Genomic DNA, 26,321 nt, shown 5'->3' on the forward strand with positions numbered 1-26,321 from the left:
TAGAGCAAAACCTTGATACAAAAGGCCATATAGTATGAAGCTAAATGAAAGGACATCTAGGATATAGAAACAAAAGTCATATAAAGAACAATGTTGTCCTTAATGTACTATGTTATCTCTCATCTCTTTTGCTGTCCCTTGGTTATCTCATATTGTTACAGTATCTCACTTTGTTATCTGATATATCGGATATATTTGTATTTGGTTATTAGAAATTGGATAGATAGGGAAGGGGGGAAAACAAGATGAGGGGTGGGGGTGGGGGGGAGGGAAATGGGGACCAAGACATGCGAAAGGATATCAATGTATGTGAATTAATGCACCGTCTATCTGGCAAATATCATGTAACCCTTCTATTAATTAAATAAAAACTATATGAAAAAACAATTATAAAGTTTCACAATTTCTACTAACTCTAGCACTATAATTAATCAACTAAGTCTCAGGACAAGAAGTCCATTGGGTATAATATCTCTCTAAAGTTAAATCGAAATATTTGCACTTCTACATCTGTGTCTGATAACAATACTATTTTTTCCATATTCAATATACTTAATTCGAACCCATACTAATTAGGTAATTGCTTCAATCCTCATAAATATGTGGCCTATATAAGTAGCTGTTGAAATTTTACTTGTTAGTACAGGGAATATTGGAACTCAGTAAATTCAGAAAAAAAAGACTAATACACATTCCTTTTTATGATAGAGAAATAGGTCAGTGGGTGTTCTAACAAGCAGAACCCCAGAGACATTCAAACAAGCATGTAAACCCAGCTGGATAAGCACTTGAGGAAATTTCCTTTACCACCTTCATTCTTGTCTTTCAAATTCACATTATTTCAAAGAATGAAGTCCAGACATTGGACATAGTATAGGTAAGTATATTCCCTCTTATTTATGTGCATCTAGGATAAACCTCTTGGTATCATTTTAACTCTGCTCATATCTTAAGTAGTTTCTTACTTAAAATGATGGTAAGCATAACAGTAAACCTTAGCTATATGAAAGATGTAGATAATTCTCAATAAATTCTGTGATTGTTTCAGATAAATGCAATAAACAATCATTTAACTTTTACTTCATATCTATGGTAGAATAAGGTGGGGAAAAGTAGAAAAGGGAATGCCTGAAATCCTTTATTCTATCTCTTCAGCTGTGAAACATATGTCAGGAATTAAAGCAGATTGCCAGTATCATTAATAAGTAATTATTTATCCTACTGAAACATTTTACACTACTTTTAGCTTATTATGGCAGTCATAGGAAATCTTCATTACTGGTGTCACATTTTTAATATTCACAAGACCCCTATTCTCTTAGTAGACTCACCAGAGTCCTAGCTCTTAGTTCTAAGTTATTAAGGACTGAAGTCAATGTACATATGTGAAAATTAAATGGATGGGAGAATTGAGATAGTTGGGTGATGGAGAAGTGATAATGGAAGGTATGGTATTTATTAAGATGCACTGAATCCATAAATTGGCATGTTAAATTGATACCCACTTGTAAAACTACTTAAAGATAATAAGAAATAATTGAATAAAGTTTAAATAAAATGAAAAAAAGAAAATCTTCATTGGTGGAAACCTTAGCCAACCTGTTTATTTCATAAAGTGAATGCTATCAGTTCATAAGAGTCTAGAGTGCTTTAAATGACTCACAATTATATTAAAATATAATTTGAAAGATGTGGTATAATCTCTTATTTCATAGAGATATACTTGATATGTCCTTAGAATAAATCAATAGTACCAAGAAAAAAACTCACGCTTTAAATGAAACAATGCTAATTTTCCTTGTATTCTCACAGGCAAGAATCATAATGATGGAGACATCAACCAACATGACCACCATAACTGAATTCCTGCTCATGGGATTCCCAGATGATCAAGTACTGCAGAGACTCTGTGCCACACTCTTCTGCCTTGTTTACCTGGTTGCCCTATCGGGAAACCTACTCATCATCACCCTCGTGTCCATAGACCAGCATCTCCAATCCCCCATGTACTTCTTCTTGAAGAACTTGTCCTTGATCGACATCTGCTATATCTCTGTCACTGTCCCTAAGTTTATTACAAACTCTCTGTTCAATACTCATTCAATTTCCTTTGGGGGATGTGCCTTACAAATCTTCCTTGTTATATTTTTGGCGGGTACTGAGTTTGCCCTTCTCCTAGTGATGTCCTATGACCGTTATGCTGCCATCTGTCACCCCCTGCACTATGAGGTCATCATGAACAGAGGCTCCTGCATGCAAATGCTAATGGCTGCCTGGCTCAGTGGGTTTCTGTATGGATCCCTTCATACTGCAGGTACTTTCTCTGTCCACTTCTGTGGTCCCAACGTAGTGCATCAGTTTTTCTGTGATATTCCTTCACTACTTATACTTTCTTGTCCTAGGGAGCAAATTCTAGAATACATATTTATCATTGTTAGCTGTTGTTTCGCTTTCATATGCTTTGTTTTAATGGTTTTTTCCTATAGCCACATTTTTGCCATCATTTTAAAAATTCCTTCTGCCCAAGGTAAGCTCAAAACTTTTTCCACCTGTGTTCCCCATCTCACTGTGGTAACATTGTTTCTTTCTTCTGGGTTTATTTCATATTTAGGTTCAACCTCTCAATCCTCGTCATCATTGAACCTCTTCATTTCTGTCTTCTATTCTCTGTTACCTCCTGCCCTCAATCCGGTCATTTACAGTCTGAGAAACCAGGACATGAAGGTGGCTTTGGACAATATTCTTGGTGGCAAAAAGACCACAAGCATGTAAATGTACAGTAAATACATGACATTGTTACTTAAAGTATGTCAAATCATTTGGGTTACAGGATTATTCTTACAAGTATCAGATGCCTGCTATTCCATTTTGTTGCTCATAAACAACCAGAAATAATTGTGTGAAAGTAAATGTAAATGGGATCCTGGAAGTTTCCAAATTAATAAAAATGCTATAGCTTTATATCTATATTTAAATTTAGAAAATTATTTTTCATTTTCTAGTCAAGTTGACTAATGACAGATGCAATTTGTTCAATAGTTGTAGTGTAATTTAATATTTCTAATTTTAATGCAACTTAATATTTCATTCCAATTTTGCTAAGTCATGCCATTTTTGAGGGAAGAGAGACAATATGTACCATTTAATGTTAATAAAATAATCCATCAGCATATTTTCATTTTTATTTTCTTTAAATAGTTTTACCAAGCTGTTACCATTCAACAATGGATCAGAATAATTTTTATAAAATCCTTTTTTATATTTTCTTGCTTGAATTCCTTTATTTCCAGAAACACTATACAAAATTTTCTTATTTTAAAGGCTGATTTGATTTTAAAAATCATATTGATGAAGCCGGGTGTGGTGGCTCACGCCTATAATCTTACGTACTCAGGAGGCTGAGATCTGAGGATCAGCGTTCAAAGCCAGCCTGGACACAAAATGACCTGAAACTCTTATCTCCAATTAACATCTAGAAAATGGGAAGTGGGGCTTGGCTCAAGGGTAGGGTGGTAGCCTTGAGCAGAGGAGCTCAGGGACAGCATCCAGGCCAAGTTCAAGCCCATAACCCACCAAAAATCTTTTATATATATATATATATATATATATATATATATATATATATTTATTTATTTACGCGCGCGCGCGTGTGTGTGTGTGTGTGTGTGTGTGTGTGTGTGTTTGATACAAGAAAAATTTGGCTCTATTCTCGCTATATATAATGTTTCCCCATTTAAATATCCATTATTATTATTCCCATTTAGTATTTAGCTTGGATTATTCTTAAGAAGTTACAAATATTTAAAATTGCATTGATGTGTTTTGCTTGATTGTTTCTTTATTTTTGTGGGTCATCGGGCTTGAACTCAGCCTGCTGGCTGTCCCTGAGGTCTTCAGATCAAGGCTACTGTCCTACCCCTGAGTTCTTCAGCTCAAGGCAAACGACCTAAACTTGAGCCAAGGCCCATTTCTTGTTTTTTACAGGTTAATTGGAGATAAAAGTCTCAGATCCCTTTTGTGCCAAGCTGGTTTTGAACCTTGATCCTCAGATCTCAGCCTGTTGAGTAGCTAGGATTACAGGCGTGAGCCACCGCACCCTGCTGCCTTCTACGTCAGTAATTACCTGGATCCTGTATTTGAGTATGCTTCCTTTCACTCCAGAACAATGCATATTATTTTTTGTGATATCTTTTTGAGTGCTTGGTTTATAGAAAAAGTACTTCAATTCTACTGAAGACAGATGATAGATATATATGAATATGTACATACATGATGCATATATACATACATAAATATATATATATATATATATATATACAAGTTCATGCCTACATAATGCCTTTATTAGTTTGATTTCCCTAAATTATTATAGGTGCTCCTAAGAGTAGGATGAAGAGTACTCAGTAAAGTAAATGTAGAACATCAATAATATTCATGCCCTCACTTTTTGGTGTATAGCTAAGCAATATTATTTTGACACATCAAAATGAAGCCTGAATTGCACATTTATTGTAGTGTTCTCTTAAACAGCTCATATATATATCATCATCTTGATAACCAGCAAGATGTGAATAGACAAAGAAAATGGAATTTGAGTGTGTCCTTAGAAGAATGGCTTCCTAACATTCTACAGAAAACAGATGGAATTAGAGAACAATAGTTGTGTTTAGTGAAATAAGCCAAAGAAAGAAAGAGAAATCCAGGCACCAGGGGCTCACATCTGGAATCCTACCAGCTTAGAATACTGATATCTGAGGATTGTGGTTTGAAGAAGTCAGCCCAGCAGGAAACTCCCATGAGACTCTTCTCTCCATTTAACCACTGAATAACACGAAATGGTGTTGTGGTTCAGCATGGCAGAACATTAGCCATGGTTTGAAAGCCCCACAAGTGACAAGAAAAAAAAAAGAAAGAAAGAACATATTTTCTTTAACATTCCAATTATTTTCTTGCCAGTCCTGGGGCTTGAACTCAGGGCTGGAGCACAATCCTTGAGCTTTCTCAAGGCTAACACTCTACCACTTAGCCACAGAACCACTTTTGACTTTTCTGTGTATGTGGTACAGAGGAATTGCACCCAGGGCTTCATGTATGCTAGGCTAGCTCTCTAATACTGGGCCATACTCCCAGCACACCATTTTCTATGTCTATCTAAATTTATTTCTGTGACCACTAGGATTTAAGAAGGATGTCGACTAACATAGTACAGGAGCTTGCACCCTATGTATAAGAACGTAGCTATAGTTATATAGATGTAGAAATTTTGATAGAATAAGGATGTGACTATAGCTCAAGATCATCGAATACATACACACATACATACACACACACAAACCAAACATATGAAATAACTTAAATATTAGAAATCTCCAATGGTAAAGTAATAAGTGGAAACCTCAATTATCTTGACAAATACATACGGCATACACATAGTGAAATAAATCATATTTTATATGGTACATATGTAGTAATTACATATATAAGGACACATTTAAGTCCATAAATATATATATATATAGTTATCAGGCTATCCAATAATAAAATAAAAGTATTTAGGAGATGGAAATGTTATATAACTTGACATGACCATTACATTCTGCAAGATTGTAATCAATTTATTACATGGCACTCCATAATTTTGTATAATTTGAAAAATGTAAATGATTAAATGTTTCATTGCTTAAATTTTGTTTGTATTTTTCAGGCAGTGAATAAATTGGGAACTTGGGGACAGTTAAATTCATTTTAGGAGACATTGTGGGAAAGTATATTGATCTACTAATATTTAGATTTTTGTTCTGTTAAACTTTAACTTAATGAGAATTAGAGTTCTGTGTCCAGTTTTCTAACCCTGTTATTGCACATATGTGTATATATGTTTATACTCAAGTGGTTAATTTTTCTAACTTCTTCAAATCATATATATGAGTTTTTATAACAATGTTGGTTAAGAAAAACCTTTGGCTCAAATTTGGATAAAATCGTTAACCAAAGAAGCATTTTTCCCAGTAATGATTTTTTTTCCCATTCTCTTTGGAAAAGTTTTAAGTACACTTGCTATTTCAATAATTTTGTTTAAGATGAATACTGAATTTATACTAGAGGAATTTTTATTTCATTGCAATGATAATTTCTCTTAAAATAAGTTATTTCGCAGGGGGTTTGGCCTAGTTGGTAGAGTGCTTGCCTAGCATGCACAAAGACCCAGGTTTGATTCCTCAGTCCCACATACCTAGGAAAAAGCCGGAAGTGGTACTGAGGCTCAAGTGGTAGAGCTCTAGCCTTGAGGAAGTCCAAGGACAGTGTTCAAACCCTGAGCTCAATCCCAGGACTGGGAAAAAAAAAAAAAAAAAAAAAGAACCTTCAGGGAAATGGGTACTAAGACATGTGAAAGGGTATCAATGTACGTGAATTAATGCATCTTCTATCTGGCAAATATCATGTAACCCTTTTACTAATTACAATAAAAAAGGCAAAAAAAATTAAAAAGTTATTTCATAGAATTTCATTATTTGCCTGTTGTAATGCAGAACAATCCCAGCTCATTCTGTATAAAGTAGACATACGGATTTATGACCTTTTTATTTGCACTTTTTATTTTTTGTGTATATGCTCATTAGCTAGTTTGTCTTAATTCAGTAAATGCATGTACACACGCATGTGTACATGCACATACATATATAGAATTTTCTCATTCTGAAACAAGGATGTAAGCATATTGATATACTGAATATGAATATGGAAAGTAGCACTTACTGAAGTTTAACAGATTGCATTACAGGAGATAATCACTTAAAAACTTGCACCAAGTTTTAGACACATTATTTAAGGAAGCAAAAGTATTGTGGCCAGTAGCATAGGCTAGTGGTAAAGTACTTGCCTAGCATGAATAAAGTCCTGGGTTTGATTCGTTCGTACCATATACTCAGAAAAATCTAGAAGAGGTGCTGTGGCTCAAGTAGCAGAGTGCTAGCCTTGATCAAAAAGTGTCCAAGGACAAAACTCAGTCCCTGAGTTCAAGCCCCAGCACTACCAAAAATAAAAATTGAAACCCTATCATATTCTTATATCCAAATCTACATAGCTTTTTCTTAAATTTGGATAGTCAACATATATATATGTACATATATTACTATTATATATGACATTTGTCATTCTGTTGTTTGCTTAAAATTTAAGTAACATTTGACTAAATGTCTCTAAATGTTTTGTTGATTTAGATAACTTTAACTATTTCCATATTGTACTTAGTAGCTTAACACATAGTTTACAGGGATTATATATTTATTTTATGAACTTGAGTTTGTTTTATAATACATATCAAGCATAATAAATGCAGATAACCTATATGCATAGTACCACTTCATAATTTTAGTATCTCAGATTATTATTTAGAAAATCCCAAGAATTCCTCCACTTACCAAGCATATTTAACTATTTTTTTCTCATAAATATGAAATTCTGACTGTTTTTACAAATTTCTAAAATTTCTTTACTATAATAAAGTACCATAGACTTGGCAATTTAAAGAACAAAAATTTATTTTGTCAAAGTTCTAAAGATCATGGAAAGCTGCTATCAGAGCATAATAGGAAGATTTCTGCTGACAGCATTCTTCTTCCTTGTTCATCATGAACACTTTCTGTGTCGTCACATCACACGAAGAGAGGGACCAACCTATTTCCTCTTGTTAGTACATAGTCTTCTTACTAAAGACTCCACTCTTGCAACCTTTTTTATACTTACTTTCTAAACATTTTTATGGACAAACACAGGAGTAGTTGTTTTAGGATGTGTTATGCAAATTTGGAAGACTTTTCTATAAGAACCTTTCCTACTTGGCTTCATATTGTGTTTACAAGAAATATTCTTCAAGCCATTTACAGCTTTCTATACATTTTAGTTCATTTTAAAGTAACTCCTTTCCTAACATTAATTATTCACTGGTGGCTATTGTAATTATCAAATTTAAGTTATTTCAGATTTTTACAATGATATATAGAATTTAAATTACAGTTCTTAAAGTTATAACTGAAAGTCATGCATTCATGAATTTTTTCTCTAGGTTTCATAAGGAGAAATGAGATTCTTACACTATAGCACAGAGATTCTTATACTATAACGCTAACATTTGTTCTAAAAGAAACCATGATAATATACATGATATTATTTTTTTAATGTAATTGAAATATGTCAAACACCCAGAAATGCAAATAAGCTAAAACTTGGTGAAAGAATTCAGAACATGAGACTAGACCCCTGGGACTGCAGTAATGCCCTGGGCACCATCTAATGAGTCTCTGGTCAGGATTCAGGCCAGGTTCTTTGGCCCTAGCAGAACAGCCACAGAAGGATTCCAAAATGAGAGTCACGTGGGCCAGGGCCAGGCTCTCTACACTGATCTTGGTAGAGAATGAGGCTCCACCAGCCCCGTATTGCCCCTGAGGACTGTCTTCAGGACTTTGTGCTTCCAGATGGTGATGCAATTAAAAAGGGACACCATAAAGCTCACTGACATTCTCCGCCACACCATGGATAATGGAAGAACTCTAATATTGGTGCTCTGAATCTTACTGGGTGAGTCTGAATAGTAGGGCTGCATATGTTTATTGAAAAGCAAGTGGGAAGAGATATCTCCTGGTCAATGTGTAACCAAGCACATGGAAAAAACAAATAAGCTTCTTTCTGTATGTACAAACTGTCAATCAAGGAACTGGTCTATGTAAAAACCTAAATATCCTTTGATATTAGTTTCATTTAGATAATACAAGGTTTTTAAATTAAATGTGCGCATTATAGTTCATACATGTGGGTATAGTTTGATAATTTCATGATTATATAATGTGAAACAAAGTGTCATAGAACATTAATCACTTCTTTATATTATGAATTTTTCAAACTCCTATTTCCCCTGTGTTCTCCTAAGGCTCAATGCCATGTTATTAAATATGTCTACTTTTAATATAACCTTTAATGTATAAAAGCTGATCAGAGTGACTTTAAGAATGATAGAGTGCATTAAGTATTAATATAACATGGAGGTAAAATAATTTATTGACAAAGAACAGAAAAATTCATTAAATATCCTTACCATTTTTGTGTACAATAACTTCATAACTAAATAAAATGGAAACAAATGACAGTGCCATGTTTTCATATTATTTAATCTGGCTAAGCTTCATTTACCATATAAAATAGGCCAAAGATTTTATTTGCTATGGTTTTTAAAGGTACTAAAGCACAATAACTCAAGAAAGTGCTTTGTATAAGCATTAAATATGATCAATATTATAATGTATATGAAACAATGAGCCTTCTTAGAGATAAAAGTATCATGGAAATGATAGAATCTAAAGCTGTTCATTTCATTAGAATCAAAGAATGAAAGAAAAACAATGTTAGAAAATATTGTTTCTGAAAGATAGTATTAAATGTGCAACATTTTGGATCCATATTTGCCTTTAACTATTATGTGTGGATTTATTTCTTAAGTATTTCAACATTTGTAAAAGGGAAAGCATTAGAAGAAGCAAAATAGGTCCTTGACTGAATAAAAGCTGGTTATTCAATGTAGAGATCAGGAACTGGGAAAGCACAGGGAAAAAATGAGGCCCCCATCTCAACAAATTTCAGATAGGCAAGAGGTATAAAAAGCTGGACCTGGGGAAATTTGCAAAACTCTGAAGTGACAAATGGCTTAAAGGAGTGTGAAGGCATGGCTCAAGATCTTGAGTTCAATCTACATTCCTGTAAAGAAAAAGAAAAGGAAAAGATTATTTGGATTTATCTTAAAATATTGCCACACTTAATTTCCAGGTAGAAATAGTTCCTAGGGAGGGTATACTTAAAGATAGAGTCAAAATCCTGAAGCCATATTAAATCACAGTAGGGTATAACAATCTCTGTTAAGGGACATGTATCGTTAGAAAGGATTCAACCAACAGAGAGTGAATGAGGATAAATATAATCAGAATATGTCATATACATGTATGAATATAAAACAATGAAACTTTTTGTAAAAAAATCTGTTTCTGGGCCGGGAGTTTGGCCTAGTGGTAGAGTGCTTGCCTAGCATGCACGAAGACCCGGGTTCGATTCCTCCGTACCACATACATAGGAAAAAGCCAGAGTGGTGCTGAGGCTCAAGTGGTAGAGCTGTAGCCTTGAGAAAAATCCAAGGGCAGTGCTCAGGACTTGAGCTTAAGCCCAGGACTGGCAAAAAAAAAAAAAAGAAAAAAAACTGTTTCTATTTATTGGAGTTCATTTTGATAAACATCATTTTATACAATCATATGCACATAGTTATTGAACCCTTGTGATCCTCTTCTAAGAATATTTGGTCTCACTGTGTGAATGTTTAATTAATCATGTCCAAGAGGAATTATTTGTCCTTTACTATCCATTGGGTTAATTTCACTTGTATAGGTGCATTTCTCTTGCAAACAAGAGAAAACATGTAGCTTATGTTTCTTTTGTTATGACTTACTTCACTTAGTGTATTTTTTCCAAGTTTTTCCATTCCTTTCTGATGGAAGCATCAAATTAAACAATGGAACTTTTTGAAGGTCAGAGAGTGGATGGGGGAGTTTGATTAGTTCATTCTATGTATGAATGGAGGAAATACTGAAACTCCCTTTTACCACAAATACATGCTGAAACAATCTTTGAAAAAAAAGTGCTGTAACTTATGAACTCTTCTGCAGAAATGTAAAGAATTCATTCTATGAATGGAGTATGCTACACAAACTACCTACTGCTCACTACAATTGCATCAGCATCAAATTGATTAGTCCTCATAAGGTTCAATCCAGAGATGCTGTGCTTTAGGTTGGAAAAGAGAAGCTTACTGCCATTCACCTGTATACCATATTTGAAATCTAGGACTCATGGAGGATCTCTCATCTCACCTAGAATCAGGAATTTGACAAATTGGAAAGATACCCATTAATTTAATTAGCATATTGCCACTTCAGGATGTTTTAGGAGGAAAATAAATGGTGTAGACTAAATATTTGTTTTATTATAAATGTTGGGTTTTGTTCAATGGATTGCAACTAAAATTGTCCTGCTTTCCCTACCTAAAATTTTTCAGACATGACTTTCTGACACACTAAAAGTGTTCATTTGAAGGGAGAATTTCTACTCAGAGATGCTTCGGCCATCACTGAGCTGCTACTTTTTATAGCTACTTTTTTTTAGCACCTTGTAATGTTTATAATACATGCTTCCATCTTCATAATAATAAAACTATATATAGTATGGTTTATCAGTGTATCACTATGTGTATATGAAAGAGAAATAGCATGTACATTAGTACATTTAAAAACCAGGTTTGGGTTGAGGGTAGCTAGTATGATTCATAATTTCAACATATAAAACTAATGTTAACACTAAAATTCAAATAATCGTATATCTTTATATATGTACATATATGGAGAGAGATAGGAGACAATTTTCCAATTTTCACCATTAGCCTTTTTGTGCATTTGTATACAAAATATGAAATTACTTTTTAAAAAGTTTTTTGCTTTTACATACTTTTTTAATTAAGGAATTTATTAACATTGATTTTTACATCATATTTCAAATGAGACTTTTATCTCCAATTAACCTCTAGAAAACGGGAAGTGGGGCTTGGCTCAAGCGTGGGGCAGTAGCCTTGATCTGAAGAGCTCAGGGACCGTACTCAGGCCCAGGGGTAGGGCAGTAGCCTTGAGCTGAAGAGCTCAGGAACAGCACCCTGGCTCAGTTCATGCCCCATGACCAAATAAATAAATAAATAAATAATGAAACAATATTCCCCTCTCTAGAAAGGTTGAACGACATGTCTGCATTGCACTTGTGGGCATTGCTTATAGTTACCTAGATTTTCTGGTATTAGAAGGGAATTTCTATATATAATCACTGGCACTTAGATTTTAGAACATAAACAAAATTAGGCTGAGGGTTTGTATGTCATAGATACATAATAATCTATGTATATATGAAACATTAGGTCTATAGAGTCATAAGTTTTTATGATTATGTAGTTGTGTTTATAGTTCCAATACATGTCCATAGCATTGGGTATGCAACTTTGAGTCCTCGCTCTTGTACTGTGTGGCTATTAGATCCAAACAATACAAGTGCTTTTACATACTTTTTGTACTATCTTTAAGTAGTTGTACAAAAGAGACATCATATAACAAACAGTTTATGAATACAATGCATTTCAATCAGAGAAGGGGTGATTCAAATGGGGGTGAGAGGCTGAGGATGTGACACTGCTAAAGAAAATAAAAACTTGATTCTCTGTAAAATTGTTGCTAAGTATTAGGACTAAGTGGCCAATGATTTTACTCAGAAAGTAAACTAATTCAGAATAAACTTAAGGGCCGGGAATTTGGCCTAGTGGTAGAGTGCTTGCCTAGCATGCACAAAGGCCGGGGTTCGATTCCTAGGTATCACATACATAGAAAAGAAAAAGCCGGAATGGTGCTGAGGCTCAAGTGGTCTAGCCTTGAGAAAGTCCAAGGACAGTGCTCAGGCCCTGAGTTCATGGCCCAGGACTGGCAAAAAAAAAAAAGAATAAACTTAAGATTTATGAAGAATCATCAAATATAAAGATGTCAGGTCCAATGTAAGATAATTTTCAAATATTCTAACTGGCACATTCTAACACATGTGGAAATGGCACCTTAGTAATTTTTAAGGGTGCAAATACTTAAAAAATATGGCAGTTTTATAAACACCATGTGCCTGGTCCATTGCAGGAAGAATACTCTGCTAAAGAGAAGGAATATTTATCATCGGCCCAAGGGTGTGAACCTCTTCTGTTGCTTACAAAAAACACAGTGAGTGTCATGTTCAACTACTCAATGGAAGTCAACTTCCTTCTCACCCAGTTCTCTGACAGCCAGCAGCTCCAGGTCTTCCATGGCTTTCTCTTCCTGCTGATCTACCTGGAGGCTCTCATGGGAAATCTTCTCATCTTCACCCTTGTCACTGTGGACCCGTGTCTTCACACCCCCATGTACTTCTTCTTGAAGAACTTGTCCTTGCTTGATGCAGGTCTCATTTCAGTCACTGTCCCAAACCATATTCTGAACTCTTTTACTCACAGGAGCCTCATCTCTTTCCCAGGGTGTGTGTGTCAGGTCTTGTTGGTAATTCACTTTGTTGGGTCTGAGCTTTTCATACTGACAGCCATGTCCTATGACCGCTATGTGGCCATCTGCCACCCTCTGCACTATGATGTTGTCATGAATAAGGGGCTATGTGTGCAGATGGTAGCCACCTCTTGGATGTTTGGAAGCATCTTTGGGGTCCTTTACTCAGCTGGGACCTTTTCTTTATCTTTCTGTGGCTCCAGAAAAGTCCCACAGTTTTTCTGTGATGTCCCCTTTCTACTGAAGATCTCTTGCTCTAAGAAACATGTCACTATTGATGTTAGTGTGACCATAGGGATCCTCTGGGGACTTCTCTGCTTGGTGTGCATTGGGATTTCATATGTTTACATCTTTGCCACAGTGCTGAGAATGCCATCATTACAAGGCAGGTCCAAAGCCTTCTCCACCTGCGTGCCCCATCTCATAGTAGTCACTACATTTTTGGTGACAGGTGCCACTGCCTATTTGAAGCCAGTCCCTGATTCTCCACATATTGTAGACTTTTTAGTGTCTGTTTTTTATTCGGTGATGCCTCCATCTTTAAATCCTATAATATATAGTCTGAGAAACAAAGAAATCAAAGCTTCTCTATGGAAGCTTCTGTGGAAACTACATTATCCATAATATTAAATGTTGTGGATAAAACAATATTCTCCTCTCTTGCTGGACAGTGTCTCATGCCTGTCATCCTAGCTACTCAGGAGGCTGAGATCTGAGGATCAAGGTTCAAAGCCAGCCTGGGCACATAAAGACCTGAGACTTTTATCTCCAATTAACCTCTAGAAAACGGGAAGTGAGGCTTGGCTCAAGCGTGGGGCAGTAGCCTTGATCTGAAGAGCTCAGGGACCGTACTCAGGCCCAGGGGTAGGGCAGTAGCCTTGAGCCGAAGAGCTCAGGGACAGCACCCTGGCTCAGTTCATGCCCCATGACCAAATAAATAAATAAATAATGAAACAATATTCTCCTCTCTAGAAAGGTTGAACGACATGTCTGCGTTGCACTTGTGGGCATTGCTTATAGTTACCTAGATTTTCTGGCATGGTGTAAATTTTTCTTTGTTTTAAGCCAATATTTTATTTTAAAAAACTGGAATCAGATTTACAGGCACATCACTATGAAACAATTACAATATTAGGACCTACATGAGTGTCATGAGTGATCCATATAATTCAGACTTCAGGAGCCATATAGAAGTTTCTCATGCAAAAAAAAAATCTGTTTAAATTCTTGGAACCTAGGAATACATTGCTTCTCTTTCAAAGGGAACTTAGAAGTGCAATTATAGTGAAGCGTTTGTAATATGTTGATTATCCAAGTGATCACAATCCATAGTCTACAATGCTAACTCTTAAAGAATGAAAAGACTGCTCAGAGTGTGGACCAGCCCCGCTGTCACTGAAGGGTAATAGTCATCATGGGCTAGAGAGGAAGGCTAATCTGTAGGCCTAGAAGATACAAGAAATACTCTTCACTGGAAACTCCTAAAAGGATGCAACCTTGCCAGCCTTCCAGGACTTAAGTACAGTATGTGCTATATTTCCAATTTGAGAACTGGAAAATATTATATATTTTAAGACAAAGAATAGATCATGACAACAGCAGTGTAGACAATTAAATAAAAAGCTTAAAATAGACTACAAGTGCTTTTCAAGTCCGAATTTCTGATGTGAGCAAGTACACAGATAATAAAGTTGATAAAATGTCAAAAGTGTAAGAAAGAACAAATACAATGCTTAGACTCAAAAATTCCCTCAATATAGTAACAAAAATTCTATAACGTGTGTTAATTTCATAATGCATTAACTAATATTAAATATTAAATAAATGATGTAGTGTAATATATTTGCTTCATATTCTGTCACTTTAGCTTTATTATTATGAAGTCAGAATTCCAAGCTATAAATTCAAAAAATGGATTTTTGATGTGTCAAACTTCTTAATTATGTTTCTGAGTTTTTCTTTTTAGTGTTCTTTTTATTGAGAATAGTATTTTGGGCCACCAGCCATTTTACTTAATCCTAACAATTTATAAATATCTTTTTTTGATATTTTTATTGTAATTAATAAAAGGGTTACATGATTTTGCCAGATAGAAGATGCATTAATTCACATACACTGATACCCTTTCACATGTCTTGGTCCCCATTTCCCTCCCCCCACCCCCCATCTTGTTTTCCCCCTTCCCTATCCAATTTCAAATAACCAAATACAAATATATCTGATATATCAGATAACAAAGTGAGATACTGTAACAATATGAGATAACCAAGGGACAGCAAAAGAGCTGAGAAATAACATAGTACCTTAAGGACAACAATCTTTCATTATATGGCTTTTGTTTCTATATCCTAGAGATCCTTTTTTAGCATTGTTTGTACTGTTTCCTTCAGATATGTAAGATTATAAACTAGAAGAGTTTATAGTGTGGAAGAATAATAAGTGAAAGTGAACAGGAAGTCTTTAACTCCTGAATTGAAGCATTAAAACTGTGGTCAGCATGAGAAGGGGGTATCAATGTGTGAGGAGTAATGCACCTAATATCTGGCAAATGTAACTGCAACTCCTCTATACAATACAATAAAAATAAACAAATAAAATGATGGTCAGCTCTTAAAGGGGTGTATGTAGAGAAAAAAGCAATGCCTAAAATATATTTCAGAACAGGACAAAGAGAAATTGTGTCAACCTCATTAAAGATTTATGGTTCAAAACATTCTACAACATAAGGAAACAAATTTGATCATTTTAAGATCAGGATGAAGGAACAGTGAGGCTAGTGGCATTGCTTGTTCCGTTTTTGATAACAATTTTGAATAGATTATGGCAGCTTAGAACCAGGAGCATGTTTCCCCAATCTGGATGGAAGACATCTGATACTGGTCCAGGGGAAGTATGAGCTGATGATGGGGAGGACACTTTTGTTTTGCAGACAGTTGAAACTTTGTCACATCTCTCATACAGGACAGTGGGATAATTTGGGGGATTTTGTGGAGGCATCCATGAGAAATGTGCCCATGAGATCTAATGTAAGAAGGGATCTACCACATTCTATCCTTATAAGAATGCAGTAAGAGTTAATATTCTTTGAGGGGACAATGACCAACAGATTAGTCTGTAAGAATTTTATAAAGCATCCACAATGCTTCAAGAATGGAAGCCTAGCATAGGGAGAGGGCCACCTGTGAGAGTGTGATGACCTGAGATGCAGCCTCAAACAGATATCAAGATTTAAAGAGAAAGTCTACAAATTAGAGTATTCAGATGAACAAACAAAACTTAAGTATGAATGGAACACATATGACCATGTGACATCATTTAAAGACTAAGCCTATTATTAATCACGCATATATATATACACATATATATAATAGAAGCTAAAGTCATATAAATCATTCAAAAGATTAAGAAAGATAGGTTTTGAAGAATACTCTACTATACAAAGCAGAAAAATATGTCATAATTTCTTGAATTATGCATGTAAACATCATAATGTTGAAAGCTGCAAGAGAGAAGAAAAAAGTCCCAAATCGAAAAACCTTATCAAAGAAAAACACTTTTTGAAGTTATATTCCTTGTAATAAAATAACCGCTAACCTATATTACAGTATCCATTAATGCTAGCAGTCATAGAAAAAGGAGATAATAAAACTTAACATGAAAAACATTCCTAGACTGGGCTTACAAGAAACATATCTCCCTATCAAAGACAAACATAGGGTTACAATGAAAGGTTAAAGAATGCTTTCCAAGAATACAGAGCCCTAAATTAAGAGGGATTATCTCTCCTTATATCTTGATGAAGTAGACTTCAAGTCAAAATTTGTTACAAAGAAGTCGATTTCAACTGACAAACATTCCATATGATATATAACACTTACAAGCACACACCAAACACTGGTGGATCTAGTCTCATAAAGTGAGTACTGATGGAAATAACAATGGAAGGCCCAATGTGAAGTTACTGGGTGACATTAATAAGAGTCCATACTCACTAATATCACTTAGGACTAAAATTCAACAAGGGAACTTCACAAATAACATTATAGCTGAAATGGAGTTAATTGTTGTCCACAGAATATTTAACATAAATAAATTCCAGGGAAAATTCTCCTAAGATCATATCTTATGACATAAAACATACCTTAATTGAAGGAAACCAATAATTATTTCCTGGATTTTAGGAGAACATAGTAAAATAAAATGAAAAGTAATGCACCTGCTACCTGGTGATTGTAACTGCAACCCCTCTATACATTACTCTGACAATTAAAAAAAAAAGACTACTGACAAGCTCAGTTCCTTGTCTTGATGTATTACCTTCTTTTTCACACTAACAAATAAAATATGTGACTCTGGGTACACTGGTGATCCCCTTCAGAAGGGTTGCTTGGATGGTACATTTAAGAAAAGTTTGAGCTACAGGGGACCAGTCAAAATATAAGTTTAAAATCGTAAAATTGTTACAGTATTGTTACAGTACTGTTACAGTGTTTCACCTTGTTATATGATATATTGTATATATGTGTATTTGGTTATTTGAAATCTGATAGGGAAGGGGGTTAAACAAAATGAGGGGTGGGGGTGGTGGGAGGGAAATGGAGACCAAGACATAAAAAAGAGTGTCAATGTATGTGAAATAATGCACCTTCTATCTGGTGAATATAATGTAACCCTTCTATTAATTACAATACAAATATATAAAAAATATAAATACAAAATAAAAAAAATAAAATTTTATTTTTAAAAATCTAAACATATTTTACACTAGAAATTTCATTGATAAATGATCATTGAAGAAATAAAACAATCCTAAATTCGATTGAAATGATAAATTTAGTAAACCCATCTAAACACAGCCAAATTAGTACTAAGAGGAAGTATAATTATGCTATTAAAAAATGAGAAACTCCAAGCACTTAGAAAAATAAGAATATGTAAAATTTTATATAGTTGGAAAGAAAAATATTAAAAGCATTAAAATTTGGCAATGAAGACTAAACAACTGTTTTTTTTAATTGAGACAAAACGTTGATTCTTTGAAAACATAAACAAAATTGACTAACTCTTAGATAAAGTAAAGGAAGAAAGATTATCCAAGCCAATAAGATTAAAGGTTGTTTAAAAATGATCTCTCTTGTGGCCATATTTGTCTTCGCAGACAAATTAAAATATTGAAGCAATTTTAAGTTGGAGGAAGACGTTGCACACACAGGGTATCTTGGACTGAGAGTGTGAAAGAAAATGTGCATGTAGCCTAACTCAGGAAACCTCAGATGATCATTCAAAGATCAAGATGAGGCCCACTCCGCTCTTGTCCTTAGTATGCACACTGAGTATCTAGTATCACCCCCTCTACGTGGCGTTGTGGGTACTCTTGGGTGGTGGCTGGCAGGGACAGCAAGGAGACAAACATGGCGGAGGCTTTCAGGGGCTGGAGGACAGATTTATCAAGGTGGCCAGCATTCTAGGCCGTGATGCCCACCCGATCCAGGGCCTGGGGTCACCTTCCTGTCCCACTGGAGGAGACCTAGCCCTGCCACACAAACAGACACCAGCCCTAACAGGGGCTCTAGACGGCGAGCTGAGCCCTGGAGGATGAGCAGTGGATCCTAGAAGGAATGGTGAGCAATGCTCACACGGACCCACCAAAAGCATTGGCCTGTGTCTATAATAAATATAATATAAGCTTCTGTTCAGTCAAAAGATTATTTCATTCCACCCAGACATTTCAGATGTGAAGAAGTTGGGGACATATGATAAATTAGACAGAGAAAGTCACACCGTTGCTGTCCATTCGTTTAGAAGAACCATAGGCCTCTTCTGGAGATGACTTTGAGTAGCCAGCCTCATCCACCTGTGTTCTGTGGATGGATGACAGGGAACAGAAAACCTGGGAGAGGGAAGAGGGAACCCACAAAGACAGACGTTTTCCAATGACAGCCATTGACCTGTGGCATCAACCCCCTTGCAAGGCATGGAGTTGACTGTGCTATTGTTGATTTTCTGAAGTAACTGATGTATATTTAAAGTAGGGGTAAGAAAACCACACATTTTGTAGATGCCTTTTTGTTAAAATTCCTATGAAATGTATTTTTGTGTGTGTGTGAAGGGAAGGTCAGAAGTCAACCCCTTAAGTTGTAGGCATGGTGCTTGTGCCCTGGTTCTCAGGAGAAAGAAATGCAAAGAGGGCCACACCAGTGCTTCCAGGGAAGAGTAACACATGATATTCATAACATTCATCTAAATGAAATCTTAAGTATCTAGTTAAAGAATCATAAAGAAAATGAGAGTTCCTAACCTCAACTTTTTGTCATCTTACCATTATTCTACACAATAGCTAATGTTCCACAGGACTTTACCTACAGCTAATTTAAAATCCTTATTTCTCAGGTTCAAAGAAGGAGTACTAAAGTAAGACACAGTCTCAAGTCTAGAAGACAAGGTATGCCCGAGATTGACTTTAAATGTGTCCGTGTCATAGCTTACTTATTGCCTTATGCACTTCTGTTGAGTTCTCCTCATCTAACACAATCTTTCCAACTCAGACAGGCTCTGGGTTAATATTTATTAATGTTTCACATGATGGAAGTCACCTTTAGAGAGTTCTTTTGTCCCTATTTCATGTTCTACAGTTACACATGTAAACATTATAGACTCCATGGGTTTGTCTCAGGGGGTTACATTCTGCCTTGCCTTAATTTTCCTTTCTGGGCCCTTACATGTCCTTCTCACATCTGATTGTTGAATACGCCATCTTTCCCTCAAGAAACACCAACAAGGATATCACTATGGGATTAATTACAAGAAACTCTCCCCTATTGAGCCCTAAAATAGTCATGCAACAACTTAAGTCTGCATCATAGAATTTTTGAGAACGATAATCTTTCAACAGAAAGCTGCACTGTGAGGCAGTCCTCTAAGTCTGGGCTCCTTCACCTGGACTGTAGGTATTTTAATCACCACTTTAAGAACTTTCATCCAGTCTCTTCCTGGATTTAAGTCAGAACACAGTGAAGGAAACTTCCTTCTATATCTTCACTATCTACAGAGATGACTAAGTTGAAAGTTCCCTAGAAATTGCCTAATTAGGGAGAACTGAACTCCCAGTAGATAGCATGCTTGTGAGCAGCCTGAGAGTAAAAGTTTAAAATTCTACCAGTAATAAGTTGCTGTTAGTATAAATGGTCCTGGTGTATTATGTAATTGGATTCTGTACAACATATTACATACTCCATGTCTCAAAAAATATAGCAAAGGAAATTAAATAACTTCACCTTGAAGAAATGATGACCTAGAACTTGCTGCTTTCATTTAAATATTTTATAATATAGTCATTTACTGAAATATTCTGGGTATCTCAGCCATGTGTACAATTTTTGTCTTAAAATTCTGTTTTAAGAGTAATTTTTCCTGTAATATACTTGAATTCAGGGTGTATACACTGTCCCTGAGCTCTTTTGTTCAAGGCTAACATTCTAATACTTTGAGTAACAGTGCCACTTTCGGTTTTCTGGGCTGGCTTTGAGCCATGGTACTCAGTTCTCAACCCCATAATACAGTAATGATGTAACAGTGTCCAGCTGAAATCTCTTTAAGGATAAATAAAAACTCTTTAAGAAGCATCATAATAAAACTCAACAGGGGTATCTATATTCTAGAACACATATGCCTCTTCCTCTGTTCATTAGTTTTCTTCAAAATCCATCTCCAAGTGGTATGTGACATTTCTCTCATTTATCCTGTTTTAGCATCTGCATCCCTCTTGTTGATACCTCACATTGGTTATGGAATTCGTTATTAGATTATACCTCTTTCTCTTTAGTTCCTCAAAGTCTCATAGTAGTTTGTAATAATCACCATCCCTGTAACAATCTTATAGGAACTTCATTATCACCTTATCAGGGTTGATCTGAGACTAATGCAGACAACACTACAATAGTAACGGTGCATGCTTTGATCAATGAAGTTAAATGCTGTGTTCTATATTTCCATATATAAGTAATAAGCATATTTTGTTACATTCTTCACTAAATATGTCATGATTTTGGACCAAAAATATACTAGCTTATTTGACTCCTACGTAAATCATACAGACTAGGTATTTTACTCCGTAGGCACTCATTTTCTCACAGTTTTGAAGATATTCATCTATGTCCAAGGTCCTTGAAGGTTTGATTTCATCCAAGTCTTCTTGAGTCATTCCTTTGTATATGTGAATCCCAGCTGTGCCTGTATATACTGATTGGCTCTTCTTATCATCTTTAATTATGCAGATGGGTTTATTGCAACAGGTCATTTTTCATGAGGACAATGCTCTTGTTCAATGTTACCTCTTTTATCACTCTTCTTTCCTCCCACTTATAGCTTACACCAGTATTCTAGTAATTCCCAGAATTTAATAGATAGCCAAATGTAAGATAGTATACATGGTGTTTGACATAAACAATAAATCTAATTGGTTTATGGTAGGTATTGAACAATAATAGGAAAGAAGACATGAGAGTTCGTTTTGTTTGGAGAGTTTCTGTTCTTTATTTTAGAAAAGCAAATTAAAATGTTGAAAATGTATGCTTATTCAATAATGATATCATTTGGGCAGTTTGAAAATGTTATGATTGTGCAAAATAAATGTTTTAATGTTACTAAGATCTCAAGTTTCCAATCTTGAAAGTCTGAGAAATAAAAGTAAAGAAATACTCAGTGAGGATAATACAAACTCTGCTTGAAGTATGTGGACTTAATAAAATTTCAGCAACAAATGATCAAAGTTGCAGCTAATATGTGTTTCTAGATATTTCTTTTCCTTCGCCTTTCATCAAAGTTTAAACTGTTCAAAAAACTTGTAATGTGCTATTCCTTCTTCTACAGAATATTAAAGTAAGAACAAAGTTTCTCATCAATACAGCACTTAATAAAGGTTAGTTGTCTGGTTTATCTCTGAGGATTCTTTTCATTTAGTGCTCTAACAAGGAATAGGATTGTAAATGCTATTGTGAAGAAAGACTGGATAATTTCAAATAAATATTTTCTTAAATAATTTCTTACATTATTTAAGATTACTAATGGCACAAATGGCAAAATATAACTGACGATCAAATTCAAGTTAGAAACTAAATGGACATGACAACTAGCACTATCTGATTTTAGATTTTGTTCTGTTCTAAAAGAATGAAATGTTATACACAATAATATGTATTGCTGCAAATGTACAAGAAAAGCAATATGGGACTGAACAGGAGAGATGAATGATACCATGCTAATTGTGCTGTTTCAAGGTCATTATTAAGGTAAAGTCACTCCAGAGTTCTCTACAATATTATTGCAATGATTCTGTAAATTTGAAATATTTTCAAAATTAATGACTAGTAGGAGTAATAGTATAGACACTGTCAAAAGAAGAATTAAAAGTCAGGAGTTGTTGGCTCTCATCTATAATCCTACCTATTCAGGTGGCTGAGGTTTTAGGATTTCAGTGTGAAGTAGTGTGAGTATCTGTGATACTCCTATCTTCAATTAACCACCAAAAAGCTGGAAGTGGAGCTGTGGCTCAACTGGAAAAGCCTTATCCTTGAGCAAATAAAACTCACCGGAAGAGGGAAGAGGTAATGAGGAGGAGCTGGAGAAGGAGGAGGAATGCTACAGCTATCCATAAATATGGGGGAAAATGTCCAATATAACTTGTGATCAGGGCTAAAATAGAAACCATAATGCAATATACTAACATCTCAAGAATTTTATCAAACAATAAATGTTTTTCTAGCATACGAACCAAGTATCAGTAGAGTAAAACAAAGTTAATACAAACTGCATATACTATGCAATAGTTGAAAATTATATTTTGTGTCGTATTACATATGAAATCAAGTCACAAATAACTACTTTTTAAATGAAAAGCTTTTATTGATTCAACATATTAAAAATCAGTTTCTTTTAACAAAAACTACTTGATTTTCATTATTCTTCTCTATTTGGAAAAATCCATTTGACTAATATTTTAGGAAAAGTATCCAATATTTCTTGAATAGTAGTAGGAAATTATGACACATCTATAATCATAACTTAAAATATATAAATTTCCATAACTCAATATATACTATGAGAAAGATATTTTTGTGGTACTGGGTCTTAAACTCAGGGACTAGTGACTCACTGTCCTTGAGCTTTCTCAGGTCTAGAGCTACCACCTGAGCCATGGCTCCACTTACCACCTTTTCTGTGTATGTAGTACTGAGGAATCACACCTAGGGTTTCATGCGTGCTAGTGCATGCTAGTGCATGCTAGGCAAGCACTCTACCACTAGGCCACATTCCAGGCACAATAATCATTTTTAACAATTTTTCATAATGTTAGAAGATAAATGTCATTTGGGGTAGCTATGTTGCTATGAGCAAAAACTTTTACTGATATAGCTATAAGGTTTTTTTGTTTGTTTTTGCCAGTCCTGAGGCTTGAATTCAGGGCCTGAGCACAGTTATTGGGCTTTCTCAAAGCTAGTGGTCTGCCTCTTGAGCCACAGCACCACTTCCGGCTTTTTCTTTGTTATGTGGAACCAAGGATTCAAATCTGGGTCTTTGTACATGCTAGGAGAGCACTCCTGGCCCCAGCTATCAGTTTTTAACCAATGACATTAAGATCTACCAGCAGCCAGATAAAAAAAGAAACATAAACAAAATATGTAATTTTCAAATTCTCATAGTTTTACTTTCTAAAAATAAATTTCTCTTTCCTTCAAGGAAGAGATTTACCAAGTGACTTACCAATTTATTTTACCTTACCTGCTAGTTGATTTTTGTAGTATTGTATTTTCAGAGTATTAAGTAAAGCTACATTACTAGGTTGATAGACTAAATACATATTTGAACTTTCATAAGAGACCCTCTAAGTCAAAGCCACTAGAATTTTGAAAAATATCCTTAGGAATATTTGACAGTAGTCATCCCTTTTACAAAGTCTCTTAATGATTATTACATATTGTAATTTTTGCTTACAACTGTTGCCTAATCCATAAATCTGTAGTGAAAGAATTGAAGAAATATATAAGCAGTGTAGTATAGTTCTAGTGAAAGTATGAGCCATGATCTTTATGACCTATGCCACAGAGTTGTGTGCAATCTGAGCAATATGTCTACTGAGAACAGCAAGGATCACATTAATTGTATTAAGACAGAATCACTTAATAAGGCAATTCATAAACAGTTCCTTCCTTGGGGGAAATCCGGAGGTGTTATCCAAATGCTTTAAAAAGACCTGTTGTATATCTTTTGTCTCCAGAAAATTTCAAATGCCTTATTCGTTAACCTTTTATATTCAGAAGCTACACAGAGTTAGAAAGATCACTGACTTATCAAAGCTTAGAGATTTGCATGAAGAGGGTTTTCGAAAAGAAGATCTTTGTTCTGTTTTACTTTCAAGTCCTCAATGGCAAAATTGATTTCTTTGAGGTTAAAATTTTTCCTCTCTCTTGTAGACCTGTTGGAATGCTCTCTTTAAGTATGAGTACATCTTTGTCCAAGTGATTTAAAGATCTAACTTATTTTCAGGTATGGATTTCATACTTTTATGGTAAAAACATTAAGGTTCTCTCTATTCTGAAACAAAATATTTTCAATGTTGTAGGTACTATAAACAATTCAATACAAACAATACAAGACACTAAAAACAATACAACTATTTTTTCCATGGAAATCAACAGTCTTTTTAATCCATATTTTTCCTGTTTGCCTTTCTTAATGTATTTTTCCTGACTGGCTATTGAAATAGGCAGATGTCTTCAGAATTATTCACTACACATTCTCTCAGTTTACTACATAATGTTTCTCATCACCTTCATTTTTGAGCTGACCTTTCTAATTTGTTTTCTCCCCATTTCATTTGCAAACTGAAATCTTCCTACCTTCAACTTTCAGCCCTTTTTGGTTAAACTAACATACTTTATTGCCTGAAAACTAGCTACAAAATTTTATCTCCTTTACTAGTTTATTTTGGTGAGTTTTTGTTTGTATTTTACATTTTAATTGGTTATATCAGTTATATAAATGGATTTAATTGTGTTTTTCCATGTGTGTTCAGTTTACTTTGATCATATTCATACTTTTTTCTTCCTTCTCCAATAGACAAGCTTACAGAAATAAGTCATTTTGACACTATCATTTAGCTCAATGTCTCATATATATTTTTTCAATGAAGAACAAGTAACTGAACACATAAAAACATTGAAACATAAAGTGATATGCAGGCAATGTGACATGATAAAAGAAACTATTTATGCAAATGAGAAAGTATTTTGTCATGATAAGCTCTAGACTCCTTCACAAACAAATCAAACAAAAGAAACTGACAAGTTGGCTCTATTACACATGTATGTATTTGAAAGACAAAGTTTTCTAAATTCACATTTACTTCTACTAGTAAGATATCCAATACACTAGGACTGCATGGACTGAAAGTAATATAAACATTATATAAAATATTTGTTTATCCTTGTTTGTATCTATGAATATAGTGAAAAATATTAGCAAAGTTCATTCTTGCAACAAAATGAAATATTTTTCTTTGGATAGATTTCTAGAGATAGTAATGTTCCCTAAGAACAGGAAACTGCATTGCTTCATTACTCTCAGGCCATATACAGCCTGGCTTCAAGGTCTGAACAAATCAGGTGTGGTAACTTATGCAAAATTCAAACCCAAAATTTAATAGTTAAAGTCATGATAAGGATTTAGTCAATTGAGTTTTACTGGAAAGACAAAAAGATTCAAGCCATCTATTCTATTTTTAGGGGTATTAACAAGATCTCCAAAATTACACAGGGAAAGAGAACAAGAATTATGCATAATCAAGTAGGTTTCATGAAATTATGATATGATTGATCACTCTCTCAGTTCTATTCTCCTCATGTCTTATTAATCTGAAGGTAATTGCCACTACTCCAAAGGACGAGGTAGAGAAATGCCATGTACTATGGAGAGAATTGCATAGCTCAGAAGACAATCTCCATTTGCTTTTCAAGATGTTCTCTACAAATGTGAAAGTGAAGAGAAATCTGGTCTCATGAACTAACTGCTCCTACTCACAGGGTGGCAAACTCTTGGAATGATCTGCCTGCCAGGCTCCCTGATTCCAGAAAGGTTGAGGAAAATAAATGAAGTCTTCTAGGCACCAGGACAGGTTTC

The 26,321-nt window shown here is 34.7% G+C and overlaps 1 protein-coding gene across 3 annotated transcripts; it reads left to right on the forward strand.

Annotated features, from left to right (window-relative positions):
• The first annotated feature begins 1,824 nt into the window (after positions 1–1,824).
• LOC150057581 (olfactory receptor 14L1-like) lies at positions 1,825–26,321 on the forward strand. Of its 3 annotated transcripts, XM_090339755.1 has the most exons (6): positions 1,825–2,314; positions 19,539–19,590; positions 22,017–22,065; positions 22,316–22,435; positions 24,617–24,689; positions 26,063–26,321. In XM_090339755.1, exons 1-2 carry the CDS (start codon positions 1,825–1,827, stop codon positions 19,556–19,558), a joined length of 510 nt encoding a protein of 169 aa, XP_090195881.1. In that variant the 3' UTR covers positions 19,559–19,590; positions 22,017–22,065; positions 22,316–22,435; positions 24,617–24,689; positions 26,063–26,321. The 3 variants fall into 3 exon arrangements, with proteins under 3 accessions (XP_090195881.1, XP_090195882.1, XP_090195883.1); XM_090339756.1 differs by lacking the exon at positions 22,316–22,435; XM_090339757.1 differs by lacking the exon at positions 22,017–22,065.

Source organism: Megascapheus bottae, chromosome 10 (assembly GCF_031878675.1).
Source record: "Megascapheus bottae isolate mThoBot1 chromosome 10, mThoBot2.hap1, whole genome shotgun sequence".
NCBI classification, from domain to species: domain Eukaryota; kingdom Metazoa; phylum Chordata; class Mammalia; order Rodentia; family Geomyidae; genus Megascapheus; species Megascapheus bottae.

Coding starts and splice junctions, on each gene's coding strand:
- LOC150057581 (XM_090339755.1), top strand. CDS start 1,825: ATGATGGAGACATCAACCAACATGACCACCATAACTGAATTCCTGCTC. Junction 2,315..19,538: donor TGGATCCCTTCATACTGCAG/GTACTTTCTCTG, acceptor CTTATTTCTCAG/GTTCAAAGAAGGAGTACTAA.